Raw genomic sequence first — 15,117 nt, forward strand, 5'->3', positions numbered from 1 at the left:
GTCCCACATGAGCAGGAGGGAACATATATATATATATAGTCTTAGCGTCACAGCAGAGCAGGTAGACACGCAGAAAAAAGGAGGGGAAAAAATGTTTATTCTGACTGCGGTCTGTCTTCTGCTCCTACTGCCTGGCTTCAGCGCTCTAATGGGATCTCCTCAGGATGAGGTAGGCGGAAAGCTGCAGGCGAGCAGGAGCTCTGCGGCAGACGATTCTGCTTCTCACTGAGCTCTGACAAAGTGCATTGAACTCTTCAACTTTAAACTGGGAAAAACTGAACTTTTTTCAGAGAAATTGAGTCTTACTTTGTCTAAATGGAGCATTTTAAAATACAAATACTGAACTGGGATCAAGTGAAATGAAGATATGATACGTGGTTTTTCAACGTTTTCCCCAGAACACAATTTGAAAACTCAGGTATTACACTAAAATTTGGGTAGTCGTATTTACTCTGACACCCCTAAATCAGGCTGTGGTGAGGGTATTAAAACATTTATATTTGCAGATGCTCTCCAGATCTTAATGAGTTTGAATAATTTTACAAAAGAAGAATAGGCAGAGACTTTTGTTTTACATCAAAATGATACACTTTGAGTTGCTCTTTCATGTTCTATGATGACTTGCATAGAGGCTTGGGATTTTAAGGCTGTTGAAATGGTATAAAATACTGAAAACGTTCTTTTGGGTTTAACTAAACTGAAGCTGTTTCTCCCTCACAAAAGCCACAGGAAAAAGTCTCCGCTCTAGATTCCTCTGCAGACACTACAGGTACATGTTGCAACATAAGAACACGGTTAAAAATGTCATTTATCTGCTTCATTGTTAATAAAAAATAATTGCATGTAGTCGCAGTAACTGTTTTTCTTGTTGTCTATCTCCATAAAGCGTTTTCCTTTTTGTTCATAGTAAGCGACCGTTTGCGTCGCTCCACTCTGATTCCTGACATCACGCATCTGGAGCTGCTGGTGGTAGTGGGGCCAGACGTCCAGCAGGTCCACAAGCAGGACACGGAACGATACATCCTTACCAACCTCAATATTGTGAGTCTACGCATATAGACCTACAGTAGAAGCATTCCTCTCTGAGCAATTTTAGAGACTGTGGATGGAAATGTAGGTCAAACATATGGTTAGGCTGCAATAAGGAGTGATCAATAAATAATGAAGAAGTATATTAAAGGGGCTGGGGGAAATGTGTTTTGAAGTTGTACAGTTTATCCTGAAATGTTCCAGTGATAGGCTTTGCAGGGCACCGCAACAGTTTAATCACACTCTGAGCAGCGGAAAGTATAACGATCTGATCAATAATGTAAATTCTGATTAGGCCTCTGAGCTGTTGAGAGACATGACCCTGGGTGCCAACATGAGGGTTCACCTGGTTCGCATGATCATCCTATCGGAGCCAGAGGTAAGAGGTTGGAGAGACATCATGTAATCCTCAAAAGGGAAATTACGGTCTGTGCGAAGTTTAACTCAGTTTTATAGCGTAAAGGTAATAAAGTATTCACAGAAACACCACTATGACTTAAAATGACTCTGAATGTGTGGATAAAATTCAATTTTTACAGTGATGCTTTAACTCATATTTTTGCTGTGGATAATCTTCCAGCCAGAGATCCAAATGTCCACCAACATCACCTCGTCTCTGAGAAGTGTGTGTGACTGGGGCAGAAGGATCAACCCCTCAAATGACTCAGACCCGCTACACGCTGACCTCCTGCTATATATAACGAGGCATGGATGTATTCCCTGGCATTTAAAGTAGACATATTGTAAAAATCCATCCAAGTCCCTTGAAAATCGTCACATTTTGTAACTTTGAAACCGCAAATTTGAACGTATTTTACTGGGATTTTATGAAATCGACCAATGCAAACAACACATTAATATTCATTCCAGCTCTGTGTAGCTCTGGTTGCATGTTTAGGGGTTGTTGCAGAGGCAAAAGGTTGATCTTTACCACAGCAACAATTCTATAAAGTTTTTTCCAAGGATTGATTTTTACTTAGCTTCCAAAGCTGAAAAATGCAAGCATACAGCATCATACTTCCTGTCTGATGTGTTCCTTGGACTTTATGATGATGTAAGTTCAGTAATGTTCTCTCAACAGTAACAGTTATACCTAAAAATGTGCATGTGGTTGGACTTAATAAGCTGGTGACTTCTGAAGCAGAATCAGAAGTCACCAGTCACATGCAAATTATGTGATGAATCAGAAGCTTTCCTCCACACAAGGAGAGCAGATGGGAATTTCATTTAGTGGTATTAGAGTAAATGAGGATGAATATTATGGATGCACTTTTCATTTTCTTTTAAAAAACGTGCTTTCCTCCGACTTCATGTTTATGTGCTACTTTGTTTCGGTCTCTAAGATCACATCTGAATAGATACTGTACATTCTAGTGTGTGGTTGAAACACGGCAAAATGTGGAAAAGGAGAGGGGGTGGGATTACTTTTGTAGGGCACTGTGTCTTACTCCTGTCCAAATACGGTAATGATCTAAATATGTCGTAACCGTCAGGTATGACTTGGAGCTGCCCAATGGGAACAAGCAGGTCAGGGGGGTGACACAGCTGGGAGGGGTCTGCTCCAGCAACTGGAGCTGTGTGATCACAGAGGACACGGGCTTCGACCTGGGCATCACCATCGCTCATGAAGTCGGCCACAGGTACAACACCGAGCCATCCATCAGTCTACAGTCAGCCTAATAATCTGGGGCTTTACAGCCGCCTCCATTTAGATGATTCTCTAAATTATAGTTGTTTGGAAGTATTATTCCTTTTTGATATCTGAGCCAGCAGAATTTGGCATGAGTCACAGCGAAAGTGTCCAGCTGTCCCACTTGCTCCTTAATAATTCATGTAAAACTATAACTCTTATGTTGCTAAAAGCATAAGTAGGACATAAAGTCAAGTGCCCAAATGATTGAAATATTTTCAGATCATTATTCAAATAAAATGACAAAAGGGCCGCTAGATTTTTAATGATGCCATAAAATTGAATTAAAATGAGAGCTGTTCAAAGTGAACAGCTTTAAGGCAGGGTCTTTAAGGGCTCTTAATCCCTCATAATCCTTTTTTATCACTCGGAGAGCAGGTGTAGTACTGATCTAAGAAATGATTAATTGACGGCAATTATACATTGCCTTTAAATGCCACCAGTCATGCTGGATTCGTTCTGCACTAAGGTTACTTCTGCAATTTTCAACACCATTGCCTGGCGTTTAGCTTCGGAATCGACCATGATGGATCGGCGAACGGCTGCAGTCGGAGCGGCTTCATGATGGCCTCGGATGGAGGCTACAACAGCGTGGATCTGACCTGGTCCCCCTGCAGTAGACATCAGCTTCTCACCTTCTTCAGGTGGGCCAACTATCACACAAATCTCTGTGCTGCCAAAAGGGAATTTCTTCTACAAGTTAAACTTTTTTTTTGTCCTTTTGAAAAGGATGTACTCCCTCTCCTAAATAACTAATGGAGATATGTGTTGTTTTTTTTATCTGCACATATGAATATTTAATATACATTTTAAAAACACTGAAATGTTCAAGTAGTTTAAAGAAACGCTCAAAGATGAAGAAAACTCCTTGAATTCTTTTTTCACAAATTTGCCATAAAAATACACATTTATAGTGAGTAACAAATTAGGATATCCCTACAGTTATTCCCATTTGAAAATAGCTACTATTACAGATAGCTACACCATATCCAGTATATGTCATCAAAACATCACAATACTTAGCATTTTGACAGAGTTCCTTTCTCTTTTAACCTCAAAGTTTGAGTTTGGTCAGTTCTCGGCTATTGGAGAGCTGTCTGAGGCCTTAAGCAAAAGATTGTATGAATTAAGACTTTAGCAAGCAGCCTTCAAATCAAATTTTTCTCTACATTAAAAATAATTCTCAAATGGAGGGCAAACAAAAAAAACTTACAACATTCCCAGGACTCGCCATCCGAGCTAGCTTACACTGTAAGCAACGTCCAAGATGGTAAAAGGAATCTCCAAAAACACTAAAATGTCAACACAGCAACTAAAGCTGGCTCTTGCTGCTGTTCATATGACCATGTATGTCTCTATAATCAGTAAGACGCCTCACATGTTTGACTTTCGTGGGATATGTGCAAGGAGGAGACCTTTGGTCTCTTAAAAAAACATAAAAACCAGACCATATACATAAATATTTTCACTCTAAGTATTTGGAAAATTAGACATCAATTTATTCAATATTTGCAGTGAAGGCAGAGCTGAATGTGTGAAGGATTTCCCCGCACTGGGAGGCTCCCTGCAGGACTGGAAGCCCGGGCTGTATTACGGAGTTGACGACCAGTGTCGCATAGCCTTTGGCAGCACTGCCAGAGCCTGCTCTTTCTCCAATCCTGACCTGGTATGCTGCCTGTAATATTAGCTCTGGAACACTAGGTGGCACCCTCCAACTTCATGGAAATATGCGTCCAGTTCCACTGCACTGTTGATTCATGTTTACAATTATAGTCTAATTTTCCAACAGCCGGCTTGCCGTACTCTGTCTTGTCATGTTGAACCCCAAGACATCAGCTCCTGTAAACGCCTCCTGGTTCCACTGCTGGATGGAACAGAGTGCGCACCCAATCAGGTAACACTCTAGAAATGCTGCTGCAGTCATCCCAGTCGAGGAGTAAACACAAGCACATTGTTCATTCTGTCTTCTAGTGGTGTCTGAAGGGACGCTGTGTGTCCCCAGATGACTTCGGCGTCTCTGTCGTAGTCAACGGCTCCTGGTCCAGCTGGTCTGGGTTTTCCTCCTGCTCCAGGACGTGTGGCGGAGGGGTCATGCTACGTACGAGGGAATGCAACAACCCAAGGTGGCAACTGTCACGCAAGCATTAGTATCTGCTCGGCAGAGCTTCATCTTAAAGAAGTGCGTGTGATGTGTTTTCAGACCTGCTTTTGGAGGGAATGACTGTGACGGCCCAGATATTGAGGCTGAACTTTGTAACCAACTGGTAAGTTCTCTCTAGTTTTGTTTACATTGGGCCTTGCAAAAGTTTAGAGACTCATTCTCCATGAAGCTCTAAACATTTGAGTGTGAATATATCATTTAAACAAGACCATTCCGTCATGGCTGCCTACAAGAAGGCTGCAACCTTTGACCCTGTGTAAGATTTTTGTAGCCTCTGACAGACATTTCTTTGAGGAATGCCCTGTATTTACCATAAATTCTGATCCACTTTCTTGTCCCAGCTGATGTAAAGCAACCTCACAGCGTCATGTTGCTACTACTATGTTTCACAGTATTTTCAGTGATGTGTTGTTTTCTCCAAAATTTTGCAAACTGCAAATGAAAGCTAAAATTTTTGCATAAAGATGAGATTTTCTGAGTGAATGACGAATAGGGTTAAATTGGTATATAACACAAACATTACGTTTATGAGTACAAAAAAATAACTATGAAATCTGAACGGTCTGCTAAAACTTTCGCAAAGCACTGTTGATCAGTATCAGCTTTCTTTTAATGTTTGTTTCTTAGTTTTAGTTATGTTAAATGTCCAAGATATACATTGCAATTAAAAGCAGAGACAGACTTAAGTTAGCTAGATTTTTCTCCTTGGGGCCTACCATAGCAATGCATGGAGGAACACAGAAGAGCAGAAGGAAGTAAGCTGCAGCCCAGGGCTCAGGAGCTTTGGGGGCCCCGAATGATGCGTTGTACTTTTGTGAATAAATAAGGTCTTAGCTATGTTATGACAATTCCAAGGGCCCCTGACCAACAGGGTACAGTCCCTGTACCTTTTACCACTTAACAACAGATGGGTCAGTCAGCAGCAGCTCTAACCCACGTCCCTCCTGACCCGCCCTCTCCTAAGTGAAATTAAAGCTGCAGCATGTAACTTTTAGAAATTTTTATTTATTTATTTTTTACGTATTTGTTAAAACTGTCATTATGTTGTGACAGTATGGCATGAGAGATAATCTGGGAAAAATCAATTTCCTCTGTTTTCTCCCAGTACTATCTAAAAACAACCAATCAGTGGCGGTGGCAGGTAGAGTTTTAGTGCCGTCAGCCACAATCTCATGTGGCTGCTCATCCCTATGCTGTAGCTAGCGCAGCCTGTTGTGAATGCTCAGTCTAGTTAGCATAGCTATCAGTGACGGCAGGTAAACGAGTTTCCTGCAATGATATGTTGTTTATCCACCAGTAGCACATTTAGCAGTGAGTGAATGAGGATGATTGACAGCGCTAAGAGCGTCCTACTGGTTCCAATTGGTTGTTTTGGTCAGAACGTTGCATTACTTTAGCCAGCCATAGTAGCTCAGGAAGGAGGTGGAGATTGATTGTTTTCACAGATTATCTGTCTCAAAACAAACTGTCATGACATGGTGACAGCTTTAACAAATATGGAGAAAACATATTTTTATGTACTGCAGCTTGAATAAAATGCAACTACACAGCATTTTTTGAGAAGTCTGTATTGCTTTATGTATATTTTGCACGTTGCCTATTACTGTTGCTCGTGGGGAGAGGCATTTCAGTAAGCTAAAACTAAAAAAATTAAGCAACCTACAGTATGCGTACTGTTGCATGTAAAATTCATGAGCAGTAAATATTGTGCTAGTATCAGTATTGGACCAAAGAAAGCAAGGCAGTTGCAAGCCTTTAAAATTGGGATGCTTTTGATGGGACAAATAGACTCAAAAAATTGTAACAGCAGCTGCTTAAATTTTTTGTCATGGGCCCAAGATTCCTGGGACGCCCCTGCGTATTTTCAATGATGGTAAAAGTCAGTGATGCTTTGAAACGGGTTTCCGTGACTGGAAAGACGTAAGAGAACAATTTAAAAAGCAAGAAAACAGCAAAAGTCACAGAAGAGCAATGTGACTGCTCTGCTCGCGCTCAACGCAAACTTAAAAAAAAAGCGGAACTAGCTTTAGCGGGAGGAGGAACTGTCCGACTGCTACAGGCCAAGGGCCAAGAGTACAAAATAGTTCAGTGCGTCGTGCCCTGCCCTGACAGGAGGAAGTCAATGTAAGACAACATGCTAGATATACCCCACATGCCACTGACAGCACATGCCAATATTAGCATTCTGGCCAATCTTATCTTTTACACTAATTTTAAAATACTGAATGGAGTAAGTTCATGTTCCTCAACATGCTTGTGACGCTCCACATGCTGTTGAGTAGATTACAGCTTACTTTAGCATTGATGCTAACTTTTAGCATCAGAACGCTGGCGATGGGCAAATTTTTAGTTGACAGCTGCTCTATAGTGCAGGGCAAGATGTAACAAATTTCCTTCCACTCATGTTGCTTTAGCCTTGTGAGCAGACCCAGTTGGACTTCGTGGCAGAGCAGTGTTCCCAAACAGACCCCCAGCCCTTATACTTGCTTCCCAACACTGCCTCGTTCTACAAATGGATCCCCGCTATCGACTTTGTCAAAGGTGATGGTAATCTAAATATTTCTAACATGTTTTCTACTTTCTTTTTCCTTTAAAAAAAAACTGAGAAAATCAGTATCTCATATTTTTCTTTCAATTTGGTGACAATCAGGAGATGAGCAGTGCAGATACATGTGTCAGTCAGATGGAGAGCGCTTCATAGTGAGCCGTGGGTCTTATTTTGCGGATGGGACTCGCTGCAAGTCAGACATCTCAACTCCTTACGGCGCAACAGCTGCTTGTCTTCAAGGGAGATGCCAGGTGAAAAGAATAAACATGTCAGGAGAGTCAAGTCAGTTTTCTTTTCGTACATTTTTACACTTGGTTTTGATTCTGCGATCAGGTATTCGGCTGCGATGGCGTGCTGCACTCTGGGAAGGCGTGGGATGTGTGCGGGGTGTGTGGTGGAGATGGATCCACCTGCATTTTGACATCCGACTCGTACAGTGGTGGTGGTGCCAAAGGTAACAAATAACTAGATAACTACTTGCCTTTCTTGGCCTTGTAACCCAGGTAACTGAGCTAATATCTCTTTCCTCTTTTCACATAAAGACTACAACACTTTTCTCACTCTGCCGGTGAATGCCACTCAGGTCCATATTGTTAACAGGGCACCTGTCTTCACTCATTTAGGTGGGTGGAGTCACTTTATTTAAGTTAAGTTTCAACAACAGAGTATTTGGTAAATGCAGAGCATGTGAGGTTGTTCTATGTCTGCAGCTATGATGGTTGGGGATCAGTACATTGTGTCCGGATCGGGTACCATGGCTCTGAATACCACCCATCCCTCACCGCTAGATGATGACTATGTACAGTACCGCCTTCACCTGACTCCTGACCTTTTACCTGAGATGGAAGAGGTGGTAGTACCTGGACCTCTGAAACAGGAGATGACCATACAGGTCAGGAAAAGGGTGGAATTTCTCAAATTACTCAGCAAATGTTATTTCACACTAGATCCAAGATGGCTTTAGCAGATGAGGAACAGTAACACCTTGACCGTAATCATGGTGCTACTGTGCTATTAGTACTTGCAAAACAGCCTTTGCTCACAAAATAATTTTTTATTTATTTTTTTACAATTGCATACACTTTCAGTCAATTGCAGACTCCCGACTTCCTTGGATGCACAATTTAGAAATGCAGGGTTTTCCCCAGTGTATTATAAGCCTGGCGGGCCACCAGGCTTTACTTTAACTATAACAGTTACAACATCATTGGAAAGTACACAGTACATTATATGTATTTAGTGGCAACTGCAGCCCAACTGAGAGTGTAAAACATGTTTAAAACACACATTTACTGTAGATTCAGGTATACCAATCTTTTATTATGGCAGTGTATTTGTTCATGATTTGTTTGCTTCAGCTGCTGACTGAGGTCATTTTGTTTATAGCCTGAGAAACAGGGGGAAAGTGCCTCTGGTAGCTTTATATTAAATTAGGTGGAGAGTTGCCAGCCCAGTGTAGGTGAAATGAGGTTTCATTGGCATAAGGCCAATATGGCTCCTCCTCCTTTGAATTTGCTGATGATCAAACCCACACAGGTACGTGTGAGCCACATGTTATGGTTGAGCTACTTCTGCTGCGCCAGACTCCGCCATGCAGATCTGCTATCACCACAATAATTAACTGTACTACCTGTAACCATTATCATTTTTTGCACACTCATACCAGTTGGGTTAAATTTCACGCTCCGTCATGCGTAACAGGAAGCACAGTGTGTTGTTAATGCATCCCAGAGGACGTCTGCAGGACTGTGCAGAGTCCATCCATGAGTGGGGGATTTTTATATTAAAAACTGTCCAAAATCAGTGCGGAGGAGGCCTTTGTGCCTACAAAGAAAGGAGTGCTTGTCTATAGTTCAATGTCCATTTTTGAGATTAGGCATCTAAAGTGTGTAATTCCTTTTTTTTTCAGGTCTATCGCAAATATGGAAAGGAATATGGGGAAAAAACAAATCCAAACATTAGCTTTCAGTTTTATGTGCCAAGAAACAAGTCTTTGACAGACAGCTCACCTAGAGGCAAATGGGCTCCGTTAGCAACACCCTGCTCTGTCACTTGTGGATTGGGTAAATAAATAAGTATAAGTATCTAATGATAAATGTGTGTAATAAATGGTATATTTTTTGTACCATTTTTATACCAAGCGTTTTTATTGTTCCATAGGTATACAGAAGAATGAGCATGTCTGCATAGATGAAGACACCAACAAGCTTTTGAAGCCACACTACTGTAAAGCCCCTCCTCCACCCACAGCACTACACACAACCTGTCAGCTTCCATCCTGTCCCCCCAGGTTAGCTTCATCTCAGCTCCGTTTTTCTTTTTCTTCTCGTCTTCCCTTTGCAGGTACGCACGGCCCAAATGACTATACATGAATAATTTACTGTTTTACAGGTGGGATGCAGGAAATTTTGGGGTCTGCAGTGCCTCCTGTGGCGGCGGATTTCGGGTGCGTCACGTGCGATGTGTTCAAAAGCATGAATCCGACGTGGTAAAGGTTCCCGATTCAGAGTGCTCCGCAGATACCGCTCCCCACCCTTTGGAAAAATGTAACCTGCACCACTGCCCTGCCAGGTATTACCCGTGATTTATCAATGATTACGTGACCTTTAATGTATTTGTTTTGCAGATACAATCATTTGCTCCAGTGATCACAGAATATAGAAGACTTATATAGAAAAAAATTATGTAAATATATATATATATATATATATATATTTTTCCTGCTCCTTTAGCGTAATCTGAAACACTTTATCTTCAGATGGTCTGTCTCAGAGCCGGGGAACTGCTCTGCTGTGTGTGGACCGGGGGAAGCAGAACGCAACGTGTCTTGCATCCGGCAAGAAGATGGCTTAGATGTCGAGGTGGACCATAGCTTTTGTTTAAATCAGATCAAACCTCCATATTCGGTGCCATGTGTGGTGGATGTCTGCCCTATCGGGTGGGACTCTAAGGTGGAGGTAACGTCAAAAAGGCATTGAATTATTTAGTTTAATTACCTAATTTAACGCCTAAACATTCTTCCTCTTGACCAGGAGCGGCCCAGTTTAAAGTCTGGCTTGCTTCCACGCTCCAGACAGGCTCCTGTGTATGTCTGGAGCCCCGTAGTCAGCCAGTGTTCTAGGAGCTGTGGGAATGGTAAGCTGAAAGCTGTTAAGCCGTAGTCACTTCAGAACCAGCACCTTTTCCTTTGGTGTAGTAACTCAAGGCCCAATGCTCATGCATGAAAGGAAACCTACAGGTTTGGTTTTCTTGTGTGGATCACCAGACCAGACTGGGGGTCCCTGACTTCCACTGTGACTCCTCCAGCAAACCAGATCCGCACACTGAGATGTGTGGTTTTTCTCCCTGCCCTCCAAAGTGAGAAACTTTTAAGTTAACAATTATTTGCATTTTATTTGTAGCATTAACAGTGCTGATTTGATTTACAATCATATGCTTTTGATTTGTTTGTTTTTTTTCTTTAACCATTTTTGTCATGTTACAACATGAACATTAATTATATTATTATATCAATTGTATTATTTAGACTTTTTTTGTGCTGGAGCAACACAAAATATTTCATAAACGTAAAAAGGAAGGAAAATAAAACATAGCTATCAAAATTTGTTCTAAGTAAACATTTAAAAGGTGTCCAGTTCCTTTTTCTTTATAATATCCTAACTAAAAACAAAATGCTTTCAAAAGTCAACTCATATTTGAGTAACGTAATGCCAGTATAAGATAACATACAGGAAAAGTCTCATTTACAATTTACCACAAGTCGTGTTGACTACACAAGAAATGTGGAGAAAGATGCTCTGATCATAACAGGAAAGAAAAGTAATGAACAGAGAAACAGGTCAGAGGTGATGGGAAAATGGATGGAGCAAAGTAGAGCTCAGTTGGTGGAAGGAAAATCTGTTGGAGGCAGCAAAAATAATGGACTGGTGCATATTAAATTACGTGATTTTAAAAAAGAACTTCAGCGCTATAGTAAACCAAGAATCCATTGTAAGATTTTAAAATGGATCCTCATAAGTACACTCTATCCAATCCAACTGAGCTTCAGCTATTTTATAAAGAAGAATGTACAAAACGTTTGGTCTGTCGATGTGCAAAGGTGGTGGAAATGTGTCCTATATGCTTTGCAGTTGCGATATCACCAAATGCTTACTCTACTAAATGAATCCAAATGCCACACTTTTCAAAAAAAGAATTTAATGATAAATAATTAAAGAACATGTGTCATCATCCTTCCATGTTGTAACATGACATAATCTGAACAGGTTTAAGGAGTGTGGGCACTCCTGAAAAAAAGAAGATTTTACAAATGCTACTTTTCCTCAAACAACCAGGTGGCGCTCTAAGCAAGGAGTCTGCAGCGTAACGTGTGGAGGAGGGGTAGCCAAGAGAGTGCTGTACTGTGCTAGAGAGACAGATGGAGAGGAGGAGGAGGTGTTGGAGGATTACAACTGCAGAGGCTTTCCCAAACCAACAGCAGTGGTTTCATGTAATACTCACAGCTGCCCTGCAAGGTGAATTTCACACAAGCAGTCTGTTGGTTTTTGCAAAAAAAAAAAAAAAAAAAAAAAAAGGGGGGTTGAAAGTCATCTCACCATCAGCGTCACTCATCCAGGTGGAAGGTATTTAGGACATCGCCCTGCTCTGTGTCCTGCGACCTGGGTGTAGCTCAGAGGAATGTGTCCTGTGTCCAGTTTGTTCACGGGAAGGAGAGCGTGGTGCCAGAGGACGGCTGCCGTGCAGCTGTCAAACCTGCCACCACTGTGCCTTGCCTGGTGCAAGTGTGCACCTACAAGTGGGAGGTGAAACCATGGAGCCAGGTACATGTGACGGGATGGGATGTGAAGATTAGTTCAGATTGATGTGAATACAGGATTCAGTTCAGATTTAGCGGAAGCATGTATGTCTTTTCTGAGAGCACTCCTTCCCAGAGTATATTATTTAAATCTTACACCAACTCTTCATTTGAACACTGCTAAACCAGAGGACTGCAACTTGAGGCTCTGGAACCACACAGTAGCTCTGTGGACTTTCCACATTAGCTCTTAAAAACATTAACTAAAAATGATGAGGAAACACCTGAAGTTTTAGAAATATATATTTTTTTTAAAATGCTGGATTTAGCTATTTTTCAGTTTTTACATGAAATAACTATTGTATTCCTACAACAGAATGACACTAAAAGTCCCAGTCATTTTTATTGGTTATTAGGAGTTTAGTTTCTGTTATTAGAATGGAAAGTATGTGCCAATAGTAACATACCATATAAAAACAAAAATTACTATTAACTTTTAGAAAAAGCTTTGTTTTTCTTCATTCTAAAACTTAAACATAGAAATAAAATAGGTGTTCTAAAGAAATGACAAAAACAGATTTTCTGCAGTATTTAGTTATAAAAATTCTAAGTTGTTTTTTTTCTCAAGTCATGTAATATTTTCAGTTTTATTTAGCCGGACTGAAGACAGAAATGGCTCTTTGGATTGCAAAGGTTGCGGACCTCTGCTCTAAACAATCTGTTGTGCATAAGCCTGCTTACACTGTGCCATGTGCTCTTCAGTGTTCATCATCCTGTGGATACGGTATCCAGTCCCGAGCTGTGTCCTGTATGGGCCCCCCTAAGCCTGAGCCCCTCAGCCCTCTGTTTTGCATGCACATGCCCAAACCGATCACAATCAGAGGCTGCGACACGGGCAGCTGCAGAGACGTGGCCTTGAACAAGACCACTCAAACCCTGAAAGCAAACTCCACAGAAAAGGCTCTTCCATCTCCTCCTCCGGTTCATAAAGATGCGTCACGGCGCCGCATGGGCAGCCTTCCTCCGAGGCCAACAGAGACCATGGCCATCAAAGAGACCACCACAGCCACTCCAACGCCTAAGCCTAGTGAGTGTGCGTCGTTTATCGCATCGTGTTAACAGATAAAGATAGAGCATGATTATCATCACGGTGCATGTGCTTTTTGAGATGCATGTGGACTTCTACTGCTGGAGGAATCAGGCACCGTGGATTTACACAATGCGCCGAGCAGGTGCACAGTGTCAGTAGGTCGACCCCTCGACGAGGTCATCAGCATCACACTCATATCCAGCTCTTTGGATTGCAGAAAAAGTATGCTCCGATGAATAATTTCGAAGTCTGTTGCAGACACAAGGATGTATGCAACCCTGTGTGTGTGTTTGTGTGTGTTGTACAGGGGAATACGTGGCGTTTTTCGATCGTCTGGCTATCGTGAGGAAGTGTGTACAGGCAGCAGGCAGTGAACTGACCACCAGAACCAATGTCCTGCTTGTCCGGCAAAGTCTGGTCACTCCTGGAAATGGGGTTGTGTTTACCTACAGATCGAAGAAGAACACGAAAAGGAGTCACCATCAGGGTAAGGCAACTTATTTAATAACCAGTTTAATATCACACATTATGCCTGGGTAAAATCATTAGAAAGGTCAATATTTGTTTTTATAGCTAAGGTGATGATACACAGCTATGCATCTCTGCAGAGCTAAATAGTGTTGCAACTGTTCACTTTAATGCCTGACTATAAACAAGAAATGCATGAACTACCTTTTTTTTCCCCCACTGTATCGGGACATATCTTGGTTGCACAGTGTGAAACAGTTGGCTCTGTTGCCTTTGTAGGTTCGAATCCCAGCCTGTGTTCTGCTTTCATGGACTTTTAATGATTATTTTTGACTGTTCCCTGCTTTTTTTTAAAAACTACCTTAAAATTATTTTCATACAGTTTTATATAACTGTATTTAAAAGATATGTTGTGTTGTTTCTTTAAAAATGTCATAATTTGGCATCTTTTATTGGTACTGAATAATGGAATTTAAGATAAATTCATTTCAGTGAAATGTAATATTTGAAATAAAGAAGTATTTAATTTATTTAAGAATGTTTGAAAGAATTGTAAAACATCCTGAGAGGGGAATACATCCTAATTGTTTAAATAAAAATGATTAGAATTGTAAAGTGACCTCTATATGACTGGTTTATATTCTTGGCTTTACTAGTTGCTGTGGAGAGGGTTAATCCTGGGGATATCCACAATAAAGTGCTATTTCAGCCTCAACAATAAAATAGAGAGGAATATGCTGCTGCAAATGTCCCGACAAAATATCATCTTTAACTTCTCACAGATGGAACTGCATTTGAATGCATGTGATCTTTTGCTCAACAAACAATAAGTAAACTCTTCCTCCTTCTTACCTCGCAGATTGCGACATTCAGCTCTTTTCCCCCAGCGGCATTTTTGAGAATCCAGTTACGTCCAACACCAGCCGCACCTGCCGAGTGCTCATCAACGCCCCTCCCTCGGTGAAGATCAGGGTCCAGGCGCTCCACATAGCATTACCATTCAACACCACCAGTGCCCAGTCCACATATATCATGGTACAAACAAGCTTTGTTTTAAAGAACATGTGGAATGTGGATGGAGAATAAAAGCTATGTTTTTATTGTGTTTCTTGCTCAGATCCGAGACATGGATGTCTTAAAGACCAACGTGTTTAACGGCCAGCAGCTGTTCCTGTGGCACTCCTCTGGAAATATGGCTGAGGTTGAATTTCATGGCGACTACCTGTATTCCCAAGGAACCTTCAGAGCTGAATACTCCTTTGTGCGACTTTGATCCACGACATAAACTATTAAGAATAGATTATATGTGTAACATCTTTCGTTTTTGTTTACAATG

The 15,117-nt window shown here is 41.3% G+C and overlaps 1 protein-coding gene across 3 annotated transcripts; it reads left to right on the top strand.

Moving 5' to 3' along the window:
- Window positions 1-15,111, top strand: adamts13 (ADAM metallopeptidase with thrombospondin type 1 motif 13). Of its 3 annotated transcripts, none has more exons than XM_014471723.2 (29): window positions 1-169; window positions 724-769; window positions 908-1,041; window positions 1,325-1,408; window positions 1,610-1,734; window positions 2,523-2,669; window positions 3,229-3,363; window positions 4,235-4,385; window positions 4,509-4,613; window positions 4,691-4,842; window positions 4,920-4,983; window positions 7,295-7,421; window positions 7,531-7,679; window positions 7,762-7,882; window positions 7,971-8,051; window positions 8,139-8,320; window positions 9,338-9,491; window positions 9,589-9,718; window positions 9,820-9,999; window positions 10,187-10,385; window positions 10,461-10,563; window positions 10,656-10,785; window positions 11,763-11,942; window positions 12,044-12,248; window positions 12,986-13,310; window positions 13,392-13,535; window positions 13,621-13,800; window positions 14,641-14,816; window positions 14,899-15,111. In XM_014471723.2, the coding sequence occupies exons 1-29, from the start codon at window positions 8-10 to the stop codon at window positions 15,052-15,054; spliced, it is 4,227 nt and encodes a 1,408-aa protein (XP_014327209.2). In that variant the 5' UTR covers window positions 1-7; the 3' UTR covers window positions 15,055-15,111. The 3 variants fall into 3 exon arrangements, with proteins under 3 accessions (XP_014327209.2, XP_023199385.1, XP_023199386.1); XM_023343617.1 differs by having other exon boundaries at window positions 10,187-10,379; XM_023343618.1 differs by lacking the exon at window positions 1-169 and adding an exon at window positions 247-418.
- Window positions 15,112-15,117: the final 6 nt, after the last annotated feature.

The sequence above is a fragment of the Xiphophorus maculatus genome, chromosome 12 (assembly GCF_002775205.1).
Source record: "Xiphophorus maculatus strain JP 163 A chromosome 12, X_maculatus-5.0-male, whole genome shotgun sequence".
Classification (NCBI taxonomy): Eukaryota; Metazoa; Chordata; class Actinopteri; order Cyprinodontiformes; family Poeciliidae; genus Xiphophorus; species Xiphophorus maculatus.

Excerpts from the sequence above, each read along its gene's own strand:
- adamts13 (XM_014471723.2), top strand. The coding sequence starts at position 8 with ATGAGCAGGAGGGAACATATATATATATATAGTCTTAGCGTCACAGCA. Across the intron at positions 7,680-7,761 it reads GTCTTCAAGGGAGATGCCAG|GTATTCGGCTGCGATGGCGT; the intron begins GTGAAAAGAATA and ends TTCTGCGATCAG. Across the intron at positions 7,883-7,970 it reads CAGTGGTGGTGGTGCCAAAG|ACTACAACACTTTTCTCACT; the intron begins GTAACAAATAAC and ends TTTCACATAAAG.